At 49.0% G+C, this 21,073-nt stretch overlaps 11 protein-coding genes across 11 annotated transcripts; 6 read left to right on the top strand and 5 right to left on the bottom strand.

The window, feature by feature from the left end:
• Nucleotides 1-89: 89 nt before the first annotated feature.
• Nucleotides 90-1,749, bottom strand: N7473_009245 (cytochrome P450; the record flags this gene model as incomplete). The annotated part of the gene is made up of 3 exons (XM_057155184.1): nucleotides 90-1,005; nucleotides 1,061-1,504; nucleotides 1,574-1,749. 3 exons carry the CDS (start codon nucleotides 1,747-1,749, stop codon nucleotides 90-92), a joined length of 1,536 nt encoding a protein of 511 aa, XP_057006314.1.
• A 1,313-nt stretch (nucleotides 1,750-3,062) lies between these two features.
• On the bottom strand, nucleotides 3,063-5,246 carry N7473_009244 (uncharacterized protein; the record flags this gene model as incomplete). The annotated part of the gene is made up of 1 exon (XM_057155183.1): nucleotides 3,063-5,246. The coding sequence occupies one exon, from the start codon at nucleotides 5,244-5,246 to the stop codon at nucleotides 3,063-3,065; it is 2,184 nt and encodes a 727-aa protein (XP_057006313.1).
• Nucleotides 5,247-5,569: 323 nt separating this feature from the next.
• Nucleotides 5,570-7,053, top strand: usgS (transmembrane protein UsgS; the record flags this gene model as incomplete). Its single annotated transcript, XM_057155182.1, has 5 exons — nucleotides 5,570-5,645; nucleotides 5,850-5,956; nucleotides 6,015-6,187; nucleotides 6,244-6,637; nucleotides 6,694-7,053. The coding sequence occupies 5 exons, from the start codon at nucleotides 5,570-5,572 to the stop codon at nucleotides 7,051-7,053; spliced, it is 1,110 nt and encodes a 369-aa protein (XP_057006312.1).
• A 343-nt stretch (nucleotides 7,054-7,396) lies between these two features.
• On the top strand, nucleotides 7,397-8,190 carry N7473_009242 (uncharacterized protein; the record flags this gene model as incomplete). Its single annotated transcript, XM_057155181.1, has 3 exons — nucleotides 7,397-7,647; nucleotides 7,750-7,931; nucleotides 8,000-8,190. The coding sequence occupies 3 exons, from the start codon at nucleotides 7,397-7,399 to the stop codon at nucleotides 8,188-8,190; spliced, it is 624 nt and encodes a 207-aa protein (XP_057006311.1).
• A 968-nt stretch (nucleotides 8,191-9,158) lies between these two features.
• N7473_009241 (tyrosinase) lies at nucleotides 9,159-9,861 on the top strand (the record flags this gene model as incomplete). The annotated part of the gene is made up of 2 exons (XM_057155180.1): nucleotides 9,159-9,423; nucleotides 9,515-9,861. 2 exons carry the CDS (start codon nucleotides 9,159-9,161, stop codon nucleotides 9,859-9,861), a joined length of 612 nt encoding a protein of 203 aa, XP_057006310.1.
• Nucleotides 9,862-10,609: 748 nt separating this feature from the next.
• Nucleotides 10,610-11,287, top strand: N7473_009240 (uncharacterized protein; the record flags this gene model as incomplete). Its single annotated transcript, XM_057155179.1, has 1 exon — nucleotides 10,610-11,287. The coding sequence occupies one exon, from the start codon at nucleotides 10,610-10,612 to the stop codon at nucleotides 11,285-11,287; it is 678 nt and encodes a 225-aa protein (XP_057006309.1).
• Nucleotides 11,288-12,314: 1,027 nt separating this feature from the next.
• On the top strand, nucleotides 12,315-13,786 carry N7473_009239 (acetamidase/formamidase family protein; the record flags this gene model as incomplete). The annotated part of the gene is made up of 5 exons (XM_057155178.1): nucleotides 12,315-12,389; nucleotides 12,448-12,466; nucleotides 12,534-12,822; nucleotides 12,880-13,156; nucleotides 13,208-13,786. The coding sequence occupies 5 exons, from the start codon at nucleotides 12,315-12,317 to the stop codon at nucleotides 13,784-13,786; spliced, it is 1,239 nt and encodes a 412-aa protein (XP_057006308.1).
• Nucleotides 13,787-13,836: 50 nt separating this feature from the next.
• On the bottom strand, nucleotides 13,837-15,225 carry N7473_009238 (NAD(P)/FAD-dependent oxidoreductase; the record flags this gene model as incomplete). Its single annotated transcript, XM_057155177.1, has 3 exons — nucleotides 13,837-14,175; nucleotides 14,274-14,983; nucleotides 15,033-15,225. 3 exons carry the CDS (start codon nucleotides 15,223-15,225, stop codon nucleotides 13,837-13,839), a joined length of 1,242 nt encoding a protein of 413 aa, XP_057006307.1.
• Nucleotides 15,226-15,777: 552 nt separating this feature from the next.
• On the top strand, nucleotides 15,778-17,759 carry N7473_009237 (putative MFS transporter; the record flags this gene model as incomplete). Its single annotated transcript, XM_057155176.1, has 7 exons — nucleotides 15,778-15,835; nucleotides 15,899-15,987; nucleotides 16,056-16,418; nucleotides 16,467-16,622; nucleotides 16,676-17,133; nucleotides 17,187-17,445; nucleotides 17,514-17,759. The coding sequence occupies 7 exons, from the start codon at nucleotides 15,778-15,780 to the stop codon at nucleotides 17,757-17,759; spliced, it is 1,629 nt and encodes a 542-aa protein (XP_057006306.1).
• Nucleotides 17,760-17,976: 217 nt separating this feature from the next.
• On the bottom strand, nucleotides 17,977-19,394 carry N7473_009236 (Peptidyl-prolyl cis-trans isomerase D; the record flags this gene model as incomplete). The annotated part of the gene is made up of 5 exons (XM_057155175.1): nucleotides 17,977-18,917; nucleotides 18,991-19,077; nucleotides 19,150-19,159; nucleotides 19,222-19,289; nucleotides 19,382-19,394. The coding sequence occupies 5 exons, from the start codon at nucleotides 19,392-19,394 to the stop codon at nucleotides 17,977-17,979; spliced, it is 1,119 nt and encodes a 372-aa protein (XP_057006305.1).
• Nucleotides 19,395-19,750: 356 nt separating this feature from the next.
• N7473_009235 (D-aminoacyl-tRNA deacylase) lies at nucleotides 19,751-21,056 on the bottom strand (the record flags this gene model as incomplete). The annotated part of the gene is made up of 7 exons (XM_057155174.1): nucleotides 19,751-19,912; nucleotides 19,989-20,215; nucleotides 20,275-20,317; nucleotides 20,385-20,563; nucleotides 20,622-20,652; nucleotides 20,731-20,796; nucleotides 20,856-21,056. 7 exons carry the CDS (start codon nucleotides 21,054-21,056, stop codon nucleotides 19,751-19,753), a joined length of 909 nt encoding a protein of 302 aa, XP_057006304.1.
• Between the last annotated feature and the right edge of the window lie 17 nt (nucleotides 21,057-21,073).

The following is a 21,073-nucleotide window of genomic DNA, read 5'->3' as shown; positions in this document are numbered from 1 at the left end:
TCCAATTCATCGTCTTGATCAGACGTCATTCTGCTGGCATGGTTATGTCCCATGCAATAACACACCCATTTGACTAACGGGACTATCAACTATCCTATAACTAGTGGGAACTGTCCCTTGCCCTCCTCCACATGGAACCCCCACTTGACTCCTGCATATTCCTTCCTTGGGCTTGCATTGACCCGGAACTTCTCCTTGATAGGGCCCATGATCGAGACCATACTCGACGTGTCCTTGGCGGGCTCCTTCCAGACTCCACCAACAGGCGAAATATCGTATCGAAGGATGACCATGGCCACCAACAGCAGAATCTCGGAGCTAGCAAAGTGCCGGCCGGGGCAGATTGTTGGCGATAGGCCAAAGGTCAAGAACCCTCCCGCCCGACGAGAGTCCTTCTTCTCGCCAGAATTCATGTACCGACGCTCATCAAATTCCCCAGCAGTCTCGCCCCAAACTTCTTGGCGCTGTGACATGGGAATTGATGGCATACTAACTGTGTTACCGGCCTTGAGAAGGTACTTATCCGCAAGGAGGGTGTCTTTCGTAACGAGACGGGTCGGGGAGGAATTGGAGCGGGTGCGAAGAATCTCTTGGAAGGTGGAAAGCAAGAGAGGGCATTGCTCCCGGATCGCAGTCAAGTCAATGCTGTGCGTTCCATCCGCAGCCACGACAATAGCATTCGCCTCAATCTCCTTGCGGATTTCGCCGAGGAGCTTTTGTCGGTCGTACAGGTCGAAAAGGCACCAGAACATGGCGGGAACGGTGTTCGATACGAATGCGATCAGCATACCGACTTCGAGCTTGGAGTACTCCTCGAGAGTGAGTCCACCTTCCATAGACACCTTCAACCGCACATTTGTGAGCTCGGATCCGTGTTCTTGGCCGCCTTCTTGCAAGTACTTCAGAATTGCATCGGCAACCTTCTGGCGACCCTTCCATGGCTTTCGCGCAGTGAGCCACGGCAACGTATTGGCAATCAGAACACCGAGGCCAGTTTCGAAATCCCTAGAGGATGATTTAGCATCAGGATTCTTCTCTGCGAGGAGAAAATTTAACTCACCACCACGCATCTTGGATTTTCTTGTCTTTGTAAGGGTTCATTGGGCCATATGTAGCTTCCGTGCTAGCAGCCATGGTGGCATCTTTACACCACTCGTACAAGTCAAAAGTGGATGTCTCGCCCAGCTTCTCAATGAATGGCTGAATCAAACGAATCATCTGGATATTCATCAGATCCAAAGGCTTTCCTACGAGAGTCGGGGTCATGGCGTGCATGATCTTGGAGCCAAGACCCTGCCCACCAGCGTCTATCTCCTTGAGAATATCCAGAGTCTTCGGGTTCGAGATTCCAGAAATATTCCTAGCGCCGAATAGCAGCAGGGGCTCGAAGCTGAGCGTTTTGGCATTGCGCTGCACAGCCTGCATCAGATCTGGCGAAGTAATCACATAGAACTTGGTCAAGAACATGTCCAGGGTAATGATGGGTTGTTCAGGGTGCTTCTTACTATTAAAGTCATCAGTTATCATTATCATCCCCACTCTACGATTTCGGACAAGTTGGACAAAAACTCACGCCTGATTACCCCAGTGTCCAACTCCATGCCACAACATGCCGAACATGTGTCCTAGGATCGGGATCCCGCTCGTCACCATCGGCGGTTCACGAGGATCGTGTCGCGAGCCATTGAACACGAAATATCCCAGCGCTACGACAGCGCCGAGGATCAGGAGCTGTGTTATATCGATCATGGTGATCTTTTGGGCTAATATGCCCCTGGTGACGGACAACAAGCTCCGAAGAAAGGTATGAACCTTTAAATCCCCGATTCAGCTGTTGTTTATGATCTGGTTAACTCTCCTATCCCGCAGCTCCACTTTGCTTTGTGTTGGAAGAACCGAGATTGGTGGCTTGATTGCTGGGCCAATCACTGTTGAGGTTGCGTGTCAAGATGGTATCCGCCCCCAAACTTGGCCACGCTATCCGCAATATGGAAATGTGAGGCGGGCGCAGGGTCCGTGCTATAAACACTCGCTTAGATAGAATAGCAGTCCATTTCAATGTCCAAAGTTGTGAGACATTGACTAGTAACTGTCCGGCTGTAAATGGACTTTTTGACATACAACACCCGTGCGATAGACGGGAGGGGCCGCGAGGTAAGCTTCTCGGCAACCTTGGGTACTGATGTGGAAATATATCTTGGTCGAATCTTCCTACATATAGCCCTTCCGAAGGGTCTCAAAAAGCCCATCAAGCTCTTTGCATAAGGAATATACGCTAGGCACTTTTTCAGTAGGGTTCTACAATCTCGAAACCCTGACAGATTTTCAAAATCGCTTAATCAGTCACAAGTTCGAACGAGAGACCAACGAGAAACTCGGACCATCAAGAATGGCAGTTCGAACGACATCTAGAAAGTGGATCTTTTAAAAAAACTAAAAGTTGAAGCATTTTTGGAGATATATGGATAGCGCGTTGTGCGAGAAGCCCCGACCTACCTATATCTTCGCCTGACAAGCTGACACGCCATGACCTATCAGGGTTGAGATGCAATGTCCTCACGAGCGTAAAGTGTGTATGCCCGGTAATTAAATACATAGCATCAACATAGCATTTAAGAAAATGCTGTACAGTGTATGTTACGGACCAGGGTACGCAGATATTGCACGAGATTTGAGAAACGGGCATCCGTCTGAGGCCAGCATTCCTAGGGACGATTCAAAAACTTCAGAACTTCCGGATGCAGAATTAGATTATCAAGTAACGACTGTCGTAGCATGCGGTGTAGGAGCTATTCTCCAGATGATGTATGCAACGCTATAATACAAAAACTTGGCCCAAGGAAAAGAACAAAACCAATGCCCAATATGTCCCCCTCGTAAGAACCATGCAAACCAACATCGAGACAATCATCAAACAGTAGTACATAAATCAGGGGGTAAATCGTAGTGTCACATGTAAAGAAAGGGTACACATTAAAATCAGGAGTAGTGTCAAGAAATAACAGAGAATGAAAACGGAGAGAAAAGGGCAAGAATCCCAGGCAAACTTGAATCGGTCAAGTTTAGTCGAGATCCCAGGGATCCAGCTTCCGGGACATTGCCGCGTCTTCATATTCAGAAGAAGGCTCGCGTTCCAAGGGGAAACTGAAGTCATCTTCAGTGTCTGGATCATTATTAGATGATTGGGATCCTGAGCTAGAATCCACAAGAGTAGAGTTGCGAGCGGGGCTAATGACAATGCGAGCCGCAACATGGAGCAAAATTATGAAAAGATGGATGGGCGGTACCAGGACGAGTGACAATGCCTTTGAAAGGAGAGAAGAAGCGTGGTCGTTCGGGGCAGATTGGTAAATAGTAGAAGATGGCGGCATAGGGGAGACATCACGTCGTCTGGTTGCCTGTGCCCGGCGACGGAATTCAGTACTCATATGGTGGAAATCCGTGACGGGCGATGTTGCATGAGTGACGGCCAATTTCTTGCCTGAGGGAATGCTCGATGACGATTTCTTTGGCGGGTCCTCTCGAACAATGTACTTTGGCATCCTAAGTTCCGGCAGCGAAGTTTCAACCTCGGGCGAGTGGCGGACATTGGTAACATCCGTTCCTGGTAGGAGATCATGATCAGGTGACTCGGCCATAGAAGCCTGCTTTGCAGCGAACTCGGCCACAGAGGTAGCAACAGAAGGTCCTGAGCGGGAGGCAGCATCCGCAGAAGTTGTATGGGAAGAGTGCTCTACCCGAAATGAAGGAATATCGACAGAATGGAAAGATTCAGGCGAAGATGCAAAAGAGCTGTCGTGGTCCGGTTCTGAGCCAGAGTCTTCATGTAGAACCGGGACTGGTTCCGCCATGAGATCTTCTGAGATCGAACTCTCCTCTGGAACTATAGTTTTTGGTGGAAGTAGGATTTCCGCCTGGATGGGAGCCTCTTGAGAACCTGAAATGACTTGATGCTCTGGCTCGCGATCGGTTTCTCCAGGAATCGGAACCTGGACAGAACTTGAGGTTGCCTCGGGAGGAACAAAGCTCAAATCACCTTCCAAAACAGCAACCTTGATGGCTACCGAGGGCGCTCCTTGGTCCTGCAAGTCATCTAGGGAGGATGTTTCTTCTTGCACAGTCGCCGGTAGCTCCAAGATAACTTCCGTAGTCGAAGGATCCTCGGACTCGGGAGCATCACCCATTATTGAAGCTTCTTTAGCCTCAGCAGGGTCCCTTGAACTAAGATATGCGTCCGTTTTATTGGTCTCCTCAACCACCGGCTCATTCCTGGCAGGTTCGGAATCTAAAACCCGAGCCTGTTCTTCAGTCTCCGGCTTTTCGGATGCAGAAGGTTCTTCCAGAACAGGAGGAGCGTCGAATTTCGCCCGCAGGCTAGTGAAAGTCTGCGGCATCTCCGTAACGCAGCGTCTGGCTAGCGCCGGGTGGGAGGAATTATCGGCATCAGCGATGAAAACTGGCGATTCCTCACTGACCGGTACAGCCTCGGATGTCATGCTGTCAGTCCTTTGGGGTGTAAACCCACTGTCGTCCGTGGCAGCTCCATCTGTGTCGTCGCCGGTACTAGCAGAATCGAGCCAATCCGACCTGCCATCACAAAGGAAACCTTGGTTGCTCCCCAAGAGTGAAGGAACGCCATCTTTGCGTTCTTTGGGTTTCCATGCCTTCTTGCGCCGTGGTGCCATGGCTTCCTCGGGCAAGTCGACGGTAAACGCGCGCTTAAAGGGACATGGTGTGACCTCATATCGAAGAACAGTCGGCAATGCAGCCTTAAGATCCTCCACTAGTACCTTATCTTCCGCAGTCTCATGTGGTAACTCGATGCGATAGTAGGTGAGAGGGCGAATGCGCAACACGAACTTGGACACGCCGTCCACACACCAGCATTGTGAGTTTTTCAGGATCGCACGGACGACATTTCCACACTTCAAGAACACAGTCAACCCTCTTTCCAACCTGAGGGGTGCAGTTGCGACAGTTCGTTCGGTGGCCGAGCGCCAGGGGAGGGTCTCGATCGTGTCAACGGGGTAGTCGAAATCGGACGGCGCGGAACTTGACGGGATCGGTACAAGCGCCCTGGGCGCGAAATGGACAATCTTTGCAGAGGGATGATAGAAGATGACATTTTCCGAGAGATTTGGCGCAGCCGAACCGCGTTGCGCCTGCGGGTGTAACTTCGTGGGCAGAGTAACCGCGCGGCGAATGGACTGTACCGGGCCCGAGGACTCACTCAGAGGCTCGGGCATTGTCGACGCAGAAGTTAGGAGCGCAATAAATAACCGACAAGTGGTGACATTGACACCCGATTACCGGGAGGACATGGTGAAGGAGGATGCGCCCCGAGCTGAAGATCGCGGCTTATCTCTCCTCTCCTCTTCCCCCATTGTTCACGCGGCTTTGCGCCCGCGGGGACATGTGAGCCATGCCTCAGGCATTCAATGTCAGGTGATTGCCCATGACGCAGTCTGCATAAATGGATGCCTGTTGCATTATTGATAACTTGATCTTTCTCTTCCTCCGGGTTCGCCAGAAGAACCAATCCATGAATACACCAAGAGGTACACCCAGCATGGAGAAGGGCTTGACTATGTCCAACTTTGAGCCCAATGCGGTAATCCGCGGCTTTCAGCTCACCGTCGTAGGAAGTATGTCCCCAATGTTGAGTCTCATGAAACAGAGCTTTTGCCCACCCGAGGCTTGAAGGAGGCTTGAAATCTCTTCATCCTTCAGCAATCTTGCGACCAATTTTGCTCCGCGACTCTCTTCACGGCCCCAAAGTTCTCAATGGGAGCTCAATCTATTTGATGATCGTACATTTGCATGATGCCCAAGGCTAACTTGAAAAATAGCTGTTCGGGCTCTGCAAAACCCTGATCTCTTCAAGTATGAGCATTTCCGTCAAGCAGCTCTTGCTGTGGGTGTGGGAGCAGTCATTCAGCTTATTGTCCAGATCCCGGTAGGTCCGGAAGCCCGAGCTCTCTAATGGTTATGGGTGGCTGACATAACATTCACAGATAATCGCCCTCAAGCTCGGACTTTATATCCTCTCGTGGATCATCAACCTGGACCATGCAACCTGGGATGACAAACTCCTGGGTGGCATGGAGTTCATGTCCAAGTCTGTGCTCCAGGTGCCATTCCTGCTGATGACTTTGATGGGATATGTGACTCCTACGCTGGATGAGATGTTGGTCACGGCCGGTTTTAATCTATCACGACTATAATCACTAATTTGAATCCTAGTTTCATGCAATCCATCGAGTGGGTTGACACGACATACATCCAGAAGCACAAGTCTGAGAACCCGGAGACTCTGCGTGCCATGTACTACCCTAGCTTGGTCATGTTCCCAACCAAAGGCGGCCCTGGCTCGTCACGAACCAAGTCAGAGGCTATCATGATGTTTCTTAACCGATATGCTAAGAGGATGGGAATGCTTCTTGGACTCTACCTGCTTTCTCTGACCCCGATCATTGGCCGGTTCGTGATGCCCGCAGCAAGTTTCTACACCTTCCGCAGTCACGTCGGCACAGCTCCTGCTGCTGTCATCTTCGGTGCGGGTCTTGTCCTGCCTAAGGCATATATCGTGAAATTCCTCCACACTTACTTCGCGTCGAGAAGTCTGATGCGAGAACTGGTGAGTTTCATCGTTTCCCTTCAATTCGATACTGGAAACCATCTAACAACCCTCAGCTTGAGCCGTACTTCCGCCGCATCAAATTCACGCCTGAACAAAAGCGCCGTTGGTTCCGTGATAGGGAAGGTGTTCTTTTCGGATTTGCCTTTGCTTTCACAGTTGTACTGAAGACTCCATTCATCGGTGTACTCATGTATGGAGTTGCCGAGGCGTCCACGGCCTACCTGATCACCAAGATCACCGACCCGCCACCTACTCCTGCGGAGAGTGAAGGTTTCGCGGAGAGTCAAGTGACATGGAAGAATAAGCACGACTTCCTGCGTTTGTCTCTTGATAATATCGACAAGCTCAATGTCGTCACTGATGAAGATGGGGCTAAAGATAGCCCTTCGACACCCGGGAAGAAGTTTTCTTGAATCATCTTGAGGTTAAATGAGATTTTATCAAGAGGCAGAAGGCGAAGCCGAGGAGTGAAGTCCCAAAGTTAAAGATTATTATTCCTGTTAGAACTCTTCTAGAAGGAATCCTGGAAGCGCTTCTCGAGCATCATTATGTAGATTTACGGACATCTCGTGACGTAGCCTTGTTGACATGAATCCGGAATAGGAAGCCACGAACGTAGTAGTAATAAACATAGTATAACTTTGGCAGGCACGAACATAATGGACAGAGAGCATGTTATGTTCCTAACAGGGCCCTTAATGTTCCCCCTCTCAACAACATTCTCACTCAGTCACTGTCGAGTCCAATATTACCACAATGACCACTATCGAGTCTATCATCCCGACTATGACCACCTTCAGCACTGGTCGTGTTCCTATGCCCTCTGTGGCCCCTTCGGAGGCTCCCCCTCCTCCCTCCTCCCCCACCAAGCCCTCCGCGATCGACAACCTGGCAAGGATACCGGCAGGCCTTTGGGTGTTGATTTTCCTCGTTGTGGGCTTCATCCTCACTGGCGGGACGTTCTTTTTTATCAAGAGGCAGAAGGCGAAGCCGAGGAATGAAGTCCCGTGAGTCAAAGACTATGATTCCTGTTGCAACTTATCTAGAAGCAATCCTCAAAGCGCTTCTCGAGCATTATTCTACAGATTTGCTGACATCTCGTGGCCCAGCCTTGTTGACATGAATCCGACCATCGAGGCCATAACCACGGCCACCGCAACACTGAACAAGACCACCACATCCCTGGAAAATGCTGCTAAACATTTGAATACGGCCGTCCGATCCCAAAACACTCCCACCACCATCACCACTACGACTCCAACCCAATCCCCGGAAGAGGTGGAAGCTGAAGGTAAGTAAGAGCTCATCCGCCTCGTTCACCCTACTCCCCATGACCATGGTACAAGCTAACAATCTTAGATCATGGTCAAACCCCTGGCCCCTCCTCTCCCCCCGAAAATGTCAACGGCCACCCGGGCCCCCCAAAGCCTAAGCTCCGAGACAAGATGAGAGACCCTGCTTATTTGAACGCCGGCCTCTCTGGTGGGCGCACCACTATGCATGGTTTGGGGAAGGTCGGCAAATGGCTCGGTATTGGCGAGCAGGCATAAGCGGTTGTGGTGTCGACGGCGTTCCTCTGGGGCTTTTTGACCATTTTTGCTTCTCTCCGAGAACCTTAGTGAGGTGAGATGAAGGGAAAACTGGTAATGGTAATGTGAGGTCAAAGTGAGAGATAGAGGCTTCACTTTATTCTTTCCCTGTTCTTACCTCTCGCTCATGCGTTGTTTGTTTGACATTTCTGTCGATTCTGCCTTCCCTCGGCCTGGATATTTTTTAGAGCAGTGGTCGTATTGATGATGACCATCCATCGAAATGAGGGTATACACTGAAGGATTCAATTGATCAGTTCACCGATTCATCTTCTGATTCTCTTTGGCAAACACTTTGGTAAATCCCCATGGCTAGTCCTGGAACGGCTGGACATCTTGGATCTCAACAAGCAGGAAGTCTTCTAGTTCGGCCGTCTCGATGTCGAAAGGCCCAGACAAGTAATGGATTTCGGTCAGATCAACTGTTCGAACGCCCTCGGCCGAGTCGTTGTCTATGTCTCGTTGGATAATTGTATTTGATGCACTCCTCGAGGAAACACCAATTCTATCAAGCTTTACAATGCCTATCCACATATTTCTTGCCAATGAGAAATCTATCGGACGTGTAGAGTTTAGCCGAAGGGAAACCATTCGGATGCTAGAGAGCTTAAGAAATGATTCTCCCACTTCTTAACATGTTCAGTCCCACCCAGTATAAATATGTTTGGTGACGCATGCTCTGAGTAGTGCGTTTCATCAGTCGTCATGGTTCGCCGCAAAAGTGACCCCGAAAAATATAGCTAGTTGGCTAGTAAAAGAAAGGTTGAACCAGGGATATTGAGTCCCTTCTCATATGTTAGATGAGTTAGGGGTCCTGGCACAAGAACAACCTTATAAAGCCTCAACATCTTTCTGTGCTGGTTTTGTTTGAAGAGATCCTTGATTCAACACATTCCCTTGATTCGTCCTTCGATTTCTCTTACTTGACCATGCGTTTTTCTATTCTAGGCGCGGCGTTCGGCATGATCGCTTGTGATGTTGCTACAACGCCTTCTCTTGCACACTCCAAAGCCCATATCCGCCGAGGTGGAGATGAGCAGACAAAAATTTTTGGTTACTTCACTAGAAGTTGTACTCAGGAGAAGATGACCATTCGCAAAGGGGCAATTCCTACCATGCATCGCTACTACATGCATACATGCACATTTACGAGAAAATTCTCTGTGATGAGTGAGGCTACACCGGCTCTATTCCGTGAGTTGCATCCCTGTATCTAAGAAGCAGCCGGTCAGGGTACATGAGACTGATTTCTCATTTTTATAAAGTTGGTGGAACGAGCAAAAAGATGCAGACAGTGGCGACATGTGGCAGTCTTCTATGTGGGGAGAGGATGCCTTTGGAGGAAATGGAACTGACGCTGACAACTGTGTCGCTGATGGCCGCTTTGCCAACTACACGCTCCACATCGGTCCCGGTGATGAGGACACCGATTACTGCCTGCGTCGCGCATGGGATACCGAAAACGCTATTGCAAATGCTAACAGCACTGCCCTTGATATGTGCAATTCATACAACACTTACTCTCCTTGGTGGGGTTGCATCTCGAACATTCCTCACAAGCGCGTCCACACCTATATCGGCGGAGTGGCAAGGATCGTCTCCTCTTCTTTACTCAACGGTCGAATATTTTAATCACCGATACCTTGCCTTAGATGTCCAAAATCAAGTCGTCTCCCGGCGACCCCGTTTTCTTCATGCACCATATGTACATCGACCGAGTCTGGTGGTTGTGGCAGAAGCAAGATCCTGTCTCTTCGATATCAGCGGCCCTACACTGAATGAAACGGCCAATACTGAGCCTGCCGGTGGTTGGCAGAATGCTACTCTTCACTATGAGCTCTCGTCTTTCAACATCTTGCCCAACACCACGATTGCACACCCAGGGTGACTACTTGTGCTATGGATATGACTAGTCAGGCCTAACTGGACTGATCATCTGTACCACAGGATTTTCACCATGAAAAAGTCCTAGCTATGCGGTTGCACTACTGGAAGCTTTAATAAAATGTAAAAAGATTAGACGATGTGATGATGTTAACAAGTCGTGATCTTCTTCGTGGAATCTTAAAAATACACCCATAGAAGCTCCTCTCTATTGCGCTGAATCAGAATGAGGGGTGTATTATCGAATTAGGAATAGTTTATCGTCACTTTAGTTTCCACCCGCCCCTTTCTAGCTTGGCAGAGATTGAACTAGTCTAGTAATGTGGGCAACCATGGCTCTGGGATCCATATCAGGCGGCGGCTGGCTGGGCGGCAAAAGCCAAGATACATTAATGTTCTTCTGCACCTCGCCCAAAACTTCTATAACTTTAAAGATATTCTATTCTTTCCCTGAACAAAAGCTTACTTCACAACAATCTTTGAATGATCTCTAAAGATGTCCGAAACAATTGTTGAAGACCAAGAATCAAAGACCGTCCCCTGCTGCCACGACCGCCCTCCACAATACGACTCATGCCAGCCAAGCCAAGATATACCTAGATCTGTCATCGAAAACGAGCACACTTGCCGCATCTTAGTCCGAAAAATAGATGGGCTAAATGAAGAGATTACCAATGCGTCAGACGAGGTGGAAAAAAGGCTGGGTACCGGTAATGATTACCTCCTGTTTGAGGAGTTTTGTTTAGAGCTGGGTCGAATATTGTCAGAGGGGGCTGGGACGGCTATAGGGTTAGCGAAAGCTTTAAGAGAACGCATCGTGGAAAACACCGACTTTTATCCCCCTCTTTCAAAACTTACCGAGAGTGAGTTCGACCGGATCTATGCGTCACGAACGCGGGATTCAGACCAGCAGATGCGACAGGAGGACGGTAGCGACCATTCTCAAAGCTCCCCCAAGACCAAGCCTATGGAAAGCGATTGTGCGTCCGACTCTCCGTGCTCTTGTGGCCAGTTCTTCGAGCTCTCGGCAAAGATGGATGAGATCAATGAGAAACTAAGCCAAGGCCTTCTATCCAATGATGCAGCTAGTATTTCGAAGACGACTGATGATGCTGTCGCAAAACCAACTAGGAGCTTTTGGAAGAGAAACCCGAAGACTCCATCTCGGTCTTAATAGCTATGTGGAATGGGGTGTCTGAAGTCTGCACTGGTCAAATCATGACGATTTTAGTGTTAATCTTGCTTCATACAAGCTTGAACGGTCTGTTTGGATTTATTTGCTTACTGTATGTGGTTGATCTGAGAGGTTGATTCGTTTCCATTGCTTCTTCTTATACACGCTTCTTGCTCTGTGAGATAAAATATCATGTATCATGGTCTCAAAGTCTAAACTTAATACTCTTCATTTTTCTTGATCATGATGGTAGATCAGTGAAGAATTACTATAATGTCTGACTGTAGTCGACGAAGAATCTAATAGTTCCGAAGAAAGAACTCCAGCTTATCCAAGAGTGAGTAAATGACATGGTCCATCTCGTACCTAAATTCGTCTGTTCACAACTTTCCTTCCACTCTTTATCAATAAACCATCTCATCCCTCTATTTTGTCCTCCGGCGACTGTCCGGTCCATCGCCTAGAGGGTCGTTTTTGCATGGCTTATTATTACAGATTTAGGATGACTGCCCGTCTACTATCATTGATTCCAAATTGGCGAGGCGAAAGAGTGTGGTGGCATCAAAAAGAAATTGAATTTTTGAGCTGTGCTTCAGGTGAATGGTGCTAACCTGCTTTTATCAAGACTTTGGGTGGTCGGAGAATCCCATTGTAGCGAACCAAAAGTACCGGAGGCAGTTCTTAAAGCCCGACACGCTCGAGATATACTATGTGTCAACAATTCTTCGATGTAACTTGGATAGTCAAATATTATCCAACATGATTGGCTGGACAGACAAGGTTCAGACAATGACGAGGACAGTGCGCTATATTTGGAGAGATAAAGCTATCAGAAGTGGGTAGCGATTACTTCTTACGGGTTACCCCTCTGCGGAGAAGCGCATGTGCTACTTCTTATCTCTGTTGCATCCCCAACTACCCCGTCTGCCGTTTTTGTCTTATCAACCCCTCAAATATCTGAAGTTCCTTTTATCTGACTACTACAATATCCTCTTGAATTCTTGGATCAAGACTTGCATTCCTCAATATGGGCATCAAAGAAATCCGCACCGCTTTGAAAGTTGATCTTAACAAACATGCTCGTGAGCAACCTGGTCTACATGTACGTCTAAAATTGACCGTGATTTCGGTGCCAGAACCTAGCAACTGACTTTCGGTAGAACCGATGGCATCCTGACAGTACGTTGAGCTCCTGGATGTACTGTCCATATTAGTTCCCTTTTCCTAATAACAAGTCCTCTGGTAGTTCCGGCATGCGGCAAAATTGCAAACAATGAAGTTGTCAAGATCGAGTGTCTGGACTGGACGGGTGGGCAGATCCAAAACAACGACTCGGCCGAGGACGTTCGAACAGTTGATCTGACCGAAATCCACTACTTGTCTGGGCCTTTCGACATCGAAACGGCAGAACCAGGAGACGTCCTGCTTGTTGAGATCCAAGATGTCCAGCCGTTCCAGGATCAGCCATGGGGATTTACCGGAGTATTTGCCAAAGAAAACGGGGGAGGATTCCTGGATGAGATCTACCCAAAAGCGTTCGTTGAATCTCCCCCCCCCCCCAGGTGTGTTCATTCTAATATCACTGCGTACAGTGCAAAAGCAATTTGGGATTTTGAAGGCATCTTCTGTTCCAGTCGCCATATTCCCGGTGTCCGCTTTGCTGGGCTAATCCATCCCGGAATTCTCGGATGTGCTCCGTCGGCGGAGGTGTTGGCTGAATGGAATAAACGTGAAGGAGAGCTCATCGCAGCCAATACTGTTGATGGTCGAGTCGTTGCACAGCCACCTCAACCTATGAATTCTCATGCAGGAAGTGCAACAGAAGATATCAAGGACAAGGTGGCAAAGGAAGGAGCTAGAACAATTCCAGTAAGGATATGATTGCCTAAAGTGAATAACCTTTACTGAAATTTTCATTAGGGTCGCCCTGAGCACGGCGGTAACTGCGACATCAAGAATTTATCTCGAGGCTCAAAGGTGTATCTACCGGTTCATGTCCCGGGCGCCAAATTTTCAGTGGGAGACTTGCACTTTTCTCAAGGAGATGGTGAGATTTCATTCTGTGGTGCCATTGAGATGGCCGGTGTGATCACCCTCAAATTCACCGTCATCAAGAATGGCATGGCAAAGATGGATATGAAATCACCAATCTTCATACCAGGTCCAGTTGAGCCACAGTTTGGACCTGGACGTTTCTTGACCTTTGAAGGATTCTCAGTTGATGAACATGGTAAACAGCACTACTTGGATGCCACGGTCGCATACAGACAAACTTGCCTGCGTGTAATTGAGTATCTCCGACGTTATGGGTACTCAGACTATCAGATTTATCTTCTTCTCTCATGTGCTCCAGTACAGGGACACATTGCAGGGATTGTGGATATTCCAAATGCGTGCACCACGCTGGGCGTGCCGATGGATATCTTTGACTTTGATATCAGACCCGAGGCGGATGCGGTGAAGAGAGATATGGGAAGTTGTGCCTTTGCAAGCGAGTAATTTCATATTAGGTAGTCAGCTATCTTTTGAATTAAGGATTATCGTGGGCTTTAAAGCTTAGATTCCCCATTCGCGATGGAGGTCCACTCATTTTCCTTGACATCCTGAAAGTCCATCAACTTATCAGAACCACCGAAGCGATTCTGTGTAGATTTCCAATCCCGATCAATGGCAATTCCCGGTCGCCAGCGGACAACTGTTCTCAGTTCTTCCTGCAGTTTCCCTTCCAATGCATCGGCGATAAACCCACCAATTGATGGCATCTGCATAGCTCCGTTCCCAGAACCGCCCACAGCCACCACAAGAGAAGAATATTCAGGGTGCCGATCAATGAGGAATGCCCGATCGACAGTATCAGCATCCCAGCAGATTCTTGCAAAGAGAAAGGCCTGTCGGCAAGATGGGGCATTGTTTCTCGCAGGAAACTTCTCGTGCGAGCTTCAGCTTCCAGTGGGATCTGGTTTTTGGCGAACGGTACACTTCTTACCTCGCCTGCGTTTTGCGAGTCTGTAACGAAATTGCAGTATCCAGGGTGCTCATCGCATATCTTCAGTTCATGCTTATCCTCATCAGGCTCCATGAAGAACCCCTTGGAGACATTGAAAAGTACAGGCAGGTTGCGGTACTTTTGAGCCTCCTCTGGTGTCATGGGTATATGAGATAGAGTCCAAGCGGTGGGCCGTAGCTGCTTCTTGAAGTCAAGGAGCTGGTCAGATCCGGCACCAGCCGCTAGAATAGTATAATCCGCACGGTGAATAGTACCATCTGCAGTTTGGGTACCAGTCACATCCCCATTCTTGTAGATGAGAGCCACGACCTTGCCGTTTGGAGTGCCTGTCGTGAATTTAACACCTAGTCTTTTCGCCTCGGTGTACGCCGAAACCATTGCCTTGCGAGCATGGATCCATCCCGCGTCTTTCTGACTGAACCATCCTTTCCATCCGGGGAACTGCCCAGTCAAAACACCAGGTGGCATTGTCTTGCGAAAATCTTCAGCAGTCTCGAGGCTTACAAAATCGCCCTGTAACGGGTCGATCTCGTTCTCTTTGATGTGCTCGATGATTTCGGATGTGCTCCCCGAAACTATGAAGCCTGTCTCGTGGAAAAATGGAGAGAAGACTGGGTCTGTTTTCCAACCCTTCAATGCTGCTCGAGTGCAGGTAGCAAAGGCGACGCTTCGAGCATCTTTATGAGACTCTATCTGAATTTCAATATTGAATTCCTTAGGCGGCTGAAATGGACTGACCTTTGATCTCCTTATGCTCCATGATCTTATTAACATCATTGCCCGCACCAATAGGTGAAGGCACATCGAATGGATCGAGGACATGAACATTTTCATACCCTCTCCGAGCCAAATGAAGGGCAGCCGAGCAACCCCATGTTCCAGCTCCGATGATCAGAATTGAAGATTTCGGAGTCAACACCGGTGGCGTCATGTCGGTATAGCGCGCGCGGGGAAGGGAGCAAGCGTAGAACTTAACTGGAAAGAGTTCTGGGAAACGAGCCGAGAATGAAAAACAAGCAAGCCTGTTTACAAACTAACTAGCTCTTATAGATGCACTAAATGCCTCGGATAAATCGAGTGTGGCCCTAGCTTATCGGAATTCCCATCGCGTGGACCTTCCTACCCCTCAAAACCGGGGTAAGCTTCTCCGCACCGACCGCTTGGATCTATGCTCCCTTATCACCAGAATGGTAAACATGACTGCATCACTTAGACGGATTTGATTGTAGTATTCGCCTAGTATTATCGCTTGGAGCTTCCATCGCTTTTTTTAGTTCAATTTTGGCGTTATCATTACCAATAGCATAGCGGCGATCGCAGCCAACTGGCCGAGGCCGACCAATCGGTAAAATGATGATTGTGTCTCTGTATATCTACTTGCTGGTCATACTACCTGTGAGTCAATCTATAAAAGCTCTCTGAAATCTCGTGCGTTCATCATGACCACAGACACTTACACTAATCGATTAATCGACATTAAGCAATGGCCTCCGGTGACGACCTCTTTTTGGATGTCCCTGGGACTGTCTATCTAGTTGACGGTAAGAGACCATACGTATCGAAGTTACAAACCAGAAAAAGACTGACTTGATTAAATCTCATAGCATCACGTACACTCAATGATGCCGCACATGCTGGAAACCAAGACATCCTACTTATACCGCAACCATCTGCATCTCTTGCAGATCCACTTGTAAGTGAAGTCATCTTCCTGGACGTGGGGATACCAAACGGCTGAGCAAGATGCTGATGAAATCCAAGAACTGGCCTCATTTCAAAAAGCTTTGGTCCCTGTTCCTGATATCGGCCTATGCCTGTGTCTTCTCCTTCGGCGAGAATAACTGGGGTGCGTCATGGACGCTTATCTCAGAAGATACTGGCGTGAGCTTGACCAATATGAATGGTGGAAGCGCCCTGAACTATCTCCTCTTGGGATTTTTCAACATCATCTGGATTCCAACAGCAATGAAGCTGGGACGCAAGATTGTTTACATTCTGAGTCTGGTTATCCTTCTGGGTGGTAGTGTATGGGGTGGATTCTACCATGGGACTGCTCAATACTACATCATGCTGGCGATTCAGGGTATTGGCACAGCGGCTTATCAGGCTTTGATTCAATTGACGGTACATCATCATACCAGTTGAACCGTGGTTTGAGCTAATGATGTGCAGATCTTCGATATGTTCTTTACCCATGAGCGTGGCCGGATGGTTGCAATCTACATCTTCTTCCAACAGCTGGGCTCCATCTTGGGATTGATTTTGGGAGGGTACATCAGCGATGGAATTGGCTGGCGTTGGTCATCGCCAATTGTAGCGATTGCATGTGTAAGTACTCCACAGAACCTATGATCAAAAAAACTTGATCTTAATGATTGCAGGGTGTTCTGATTTTACTGTTCATCTTCACATTCGACGACACCATGTTCCCTCGGTATCGCTTCAACCAAACATCGAACAGTAACTCCTTCCACTCGGGTGATCATTCCGAACAAAAGGAGCATCTCGCCAAGGAAAATCAGAATGAGCCTCCGATTTCCGAAATCGACAGTCACGGTATTGGAGAGGACATAACTCCACGTTCCTATCGACAAAAGATTGCGTTGGTCCATCACTTCGCTGATGACAAGACAACCTGGTTTCAATACTTCCGTCGTCCATTCTACCTTTTCTCTTTTCCCAATATAGTGCTCGCTGGCATTCAATTTGCATTTGGTTGTACCGCGGGCATTGTTTCCTTCAACACTATCTCGGAAATCATGACAGATGCGCCGTATAACTGGAGTGCAGGGTCTACTGGATTAATTTTCTTGGCTGCTCTTGTTGGCAATTTCTTAGGGTGAGTACTTTCTCTCGATGTATGCATTTGGGTCTTGGACTGATTCGTGTTAGAATGGGCGTCGGGTCCCTTTCAGATTGGCTCGTTCTTGTCCTAGCCCGCCGGAATAAAGGTTACAAGGAGCCTGAAATGCGCATTTGGGCATACATTTTCCCATTTTGCTTTGCAGCGGTGGGATATATGACATATGGCTGGGCTGCTACTAACGGTGATCATTGGATGGCTATTGCTGTTGGCTTGTGTTGTCTCATTGCTCAACAAGTCTCGATTACCAGTCTTGCGACAGCATATGCCATGGAATGCTTTGATGGGGTACGTTCGATTCTCATCTCTTTCTCATTTACCAAAGTTCATCAACCTAATGATCGCATTGTCTATAGATATCTGGTGAACTTGTCGTTGTACTCGCCATCTGCTCGTCTTTGATCAACTTCGCCATCTCATACTCCGTGCAGCCTTTCATCAACAGCACATCTTATGGATGGACATTTACATGCTATGGAATTCTAGTAGTTTTGTCTGTCTTGCTAGGTATTCCCATGATTATTTGGGGGAAGACATGGCGCCGAAAGTGCAAAGCACGATATGAGCTCTTCCTGGCTGAGACTCGGGCCAACTCCCACTGAGCAACGCGCAAGGACTAGACTGAGGATGGTCGCACGATGGCTTGCGCTTTCGCACAATACACTATACGCCTTTTGGTTACTGAGAACACGTATATCACCGGGAAATAACCTGAGAAGAAATGGAAGATTCTTAAAGTCTTGAATTTGCATGGATGATGTTTTTAGGTTACATCAATAAGGGAAAGAGTCACGTCGTGATTCGTAAAATACAAGTTCCTCAAGAGAAGAACTTGCGAGCAGCTGCCTTGTCCTTCGCATCGCGGTCCTTGATAGACTTCTTAACCTTGGCGATCTCGTTGATAATTCCGGCATCAGTAGGGGCCAGCTTGGTAGCCTCCTGCAAATCCTTGAGGGCCTCCTCCTCCTCCTTCAGACCCTGGCGGGCAAGGGCGCGGCGGAAGTAGACCTTGGCCAGATCAGCATCCTTAGCCTTGGCGGCCTCGGCGACCTGAAGAGCGTAGGAAGCCCAGCTTTGGGCCTGCTGGTACTGCTGGAGCTTGTTGGCAAGCAGGGACGAGTTGGAGTGCAGGGTAAACCGGAGAGACTTCATCTGCTCGCCCAGCTCCTTGGGGTCGCTGTCAGCGGGCTCGGGGAACTCGTTGAGGTATCGCAGACCCTTCTGGTACTTCTCCAGACCGAGGTTAAGCTCACCCTTCTTGAAAGCAGTGTTACCGAAGCCCTTGAGGTCGGAAGCGATCTTGAAGGCGAGCGGGGCCGTCAGCTCCTCGCCCTGGTGGTCATCGGGGAAGTCCTCGTAGGGGTCGCCCGTAGCATCCTGAACACGCTTGTCGGCATTGGCCCAGTCTTCACCCGAGAGCTCACCACAGTCCACCACGGTCACGTCAGTCTTGGGCTTGTCGGACTGTGTGGGCATGTTCTCGATCTTGCGAATGAGGCTCTTGCCGTTGAGCACCTCGCCAAAGACGACGTGCTTGTTATCCAGGTGGGGAGTAGGGACGGTGGTCACGAAGAACTGGCTACCGTTGGTGCCGGGGCCGGAGTTGGCCATGGACAGGAGGAAGGGGCGGTCATGCTTGAGGTCGAAATTCTCGTCGGGGAACTTCTCGCCGTAGATAGACTCGCCGCCGGTGCCGTTGAACGCGGTGAAGTCACCACCCTGGATCATGAACTGCTTGATGACACGGTGGAAGATGGACCCTGTATACGGGTTCGGTTAGCTTGGCAATTGTCGCGCAAACGTTAAGTCCGGGGAGCACTAGGTGAGACGTGCCCTTGTAAGTCAATGGCTTGCCCTGGGTGCCAATGCCCTTCTCGCCGGTGCAAAGGGCTCGGAAGTTGTCTGCCGTCTTTGGGACAACTGATCAAAACAGGTAGAGTTAGCCAGGATTTTCTGTCTCGTCTGTCGCAGCGGGCGGAGCTCAATTCGTACCATCGTTGAACTGCGCAAGAAGAAAGTCAGCTTCTCAAGCGTTCTTACCACTCGGAGTAAGGCGCAACTTACCAGCTCAAAGGTCACACGGCCAGCCTTCTGGTCGCCGATCTGGATGTCAAAGAAGACGCGGGGACGCTCTGTATAGCGCAGTCAGCAGCTGTCAATTCTCACTTGCAGCGCGCGCGGCCTAGATCGGTGGACCCCGCACTGCGAGAGGAAGGGAACTGACGAGATTCCGCCATATTGAGTGGAGTGGCAGTGGATATAGAGTCGTGGAACTTGAAGGAGAGGTAATTGAAAGATCAGAGAGCCCGATTGTACGATAAGATGAGTGGATGAAGAGAAGGTGGAAGAGAGAAGTTGCTGTGGGGTTGGTTTTTGGGCGACTCTCCTGCGGGTTTTCTTCAAGAAGCTTCCATGCTCGGCCCCGAAAATATACTTAGCTTCATTAAGCCTTTCAATGAACACTCTCAACTTCAAACACAAGATGTTGTTGAATACCAATGCCTCAATTGATGCTACCTCTGGGTATCTGGGTATATGCTAATATGCTAATGTCTATGTACACGAACGCCAATGGACCAGTCTATGTGCTATTCTATGCCAGCAGCTCCGCTGGCAGCTTAAACTCGAAGACGTGCCTTGTCTCTGAGTCGTCCTCGTTATCTTTCCCTTTCCCCTTGTCACCTTTTTCCTTCTTTTGATCCTTGGGCTCCTTGGGCTCCTTCTTGGGTAAATTGGTATCGATCTCAATTGTAACCTGCAGAAAGAGTCACGTATGTCAGCATAACTTCGGTCGCGGCGCAAAGGTTGGAAGCCAGATAGGCAAAATGTACCGCCGCATCTTCACTGCGGTAGTCAACACCCACCGGCCCATCGTTCTTGAGTTCAACATCCATCATGGCTTGGAACACGCCGTTCTTGACCCGATCTGGAACGTAGTTCTCGCGCATTTTGTTATAGAAATGGTCGTAAAGCTTCCGTGCCGTCGTCGGATCGGCCGCATCGTGGAAGTCAGGCTTGTTGCCTTTCTTCATCTTGCCGTAGAGGGTGAATTGTGAGACTGGTATGATACATCAGCAAGGAACTTGAAGAGTCTCCTCAAGTATGCGACAAACGTACCACAAAGTACTTCTCCCTCGATATCCTGTACGTTCTTTTTCCACTAACAAAGAGTCAGCACGGAATGCGCCGACCAAGTATATGCGAAGCGCCGAACGTCAAGTCCTTACTTGCGCGCCATTCTCATCCGGCCAGAACTTCGCCTTTAAGACCTTGTTCACCAGGTTCTCGGCTTCCTTCTCGGTGTCATCTTTGCCGACACCAGCGAATACTAGTAGACCCTTGCCGATGGATGAGATCAACTCCGAATCAACCGTGACCGATGCCGATTTCACTCTTTGGATGACAACTAAGAGATTATCAGCTTCAGATCACTTGAAACCCATCACTGTCATATCGGGGCGCACTTTTCATCGTTTCTTCGGCCTCGGAGGGTGTCTGGAGTTTAGAAGGGAGGATTAGCCACTGGAAGAACCCCACAGAAGGCATCTCTCGGAGAGCCGCCCGCGCACATACCCTCCTCCGCACTTTCAATAGAACAGGCACAAACAGCCACTTATCAGAGCACCAAGCGGAATCCAACTAGGATAGCCGAGTCAAGCAAACAGATTGACTGATAGTAAATTTTCAAAACAAGCAACGAAAACGCGGAGTTGCCGCAGCTCTCTTGTTTGCGCCGCAACCTTGCTTCTGCGAGTCAGGTGCTGACCGCCTTCTTCATCGGGCATCATCGAAGCTTTCCACTCGACAGGACGACGAGAAGACCATTCCACCGTCTTTCCGCCAATCTGAGCTTTCTTCCTCAGTGCGACACCCCGCAAAAACACAACCTTCACTCCCATTCTCACCGATTGTGCTA

This window comes from Penicillium subrubescens (genome assembly GCF_028828155.1).
Source record: "Penicillium subrubescens strain IBT 31985 chromosome Unknown utg000006l_segment0_segment0, whole genome shotgun sequence".
Classification (NCBI taxonomy): Eukaryota; Fungi; Ascomycota; class Eurotiomycetes; order Eurotiales; family Aspergillaceae; genus Penicillium; species Penicillium subrubescens.
Note: the sequence above shows the minus strand (reverse complement) of the source record. Positions and strands in the feature narration are given on the sequence as shown.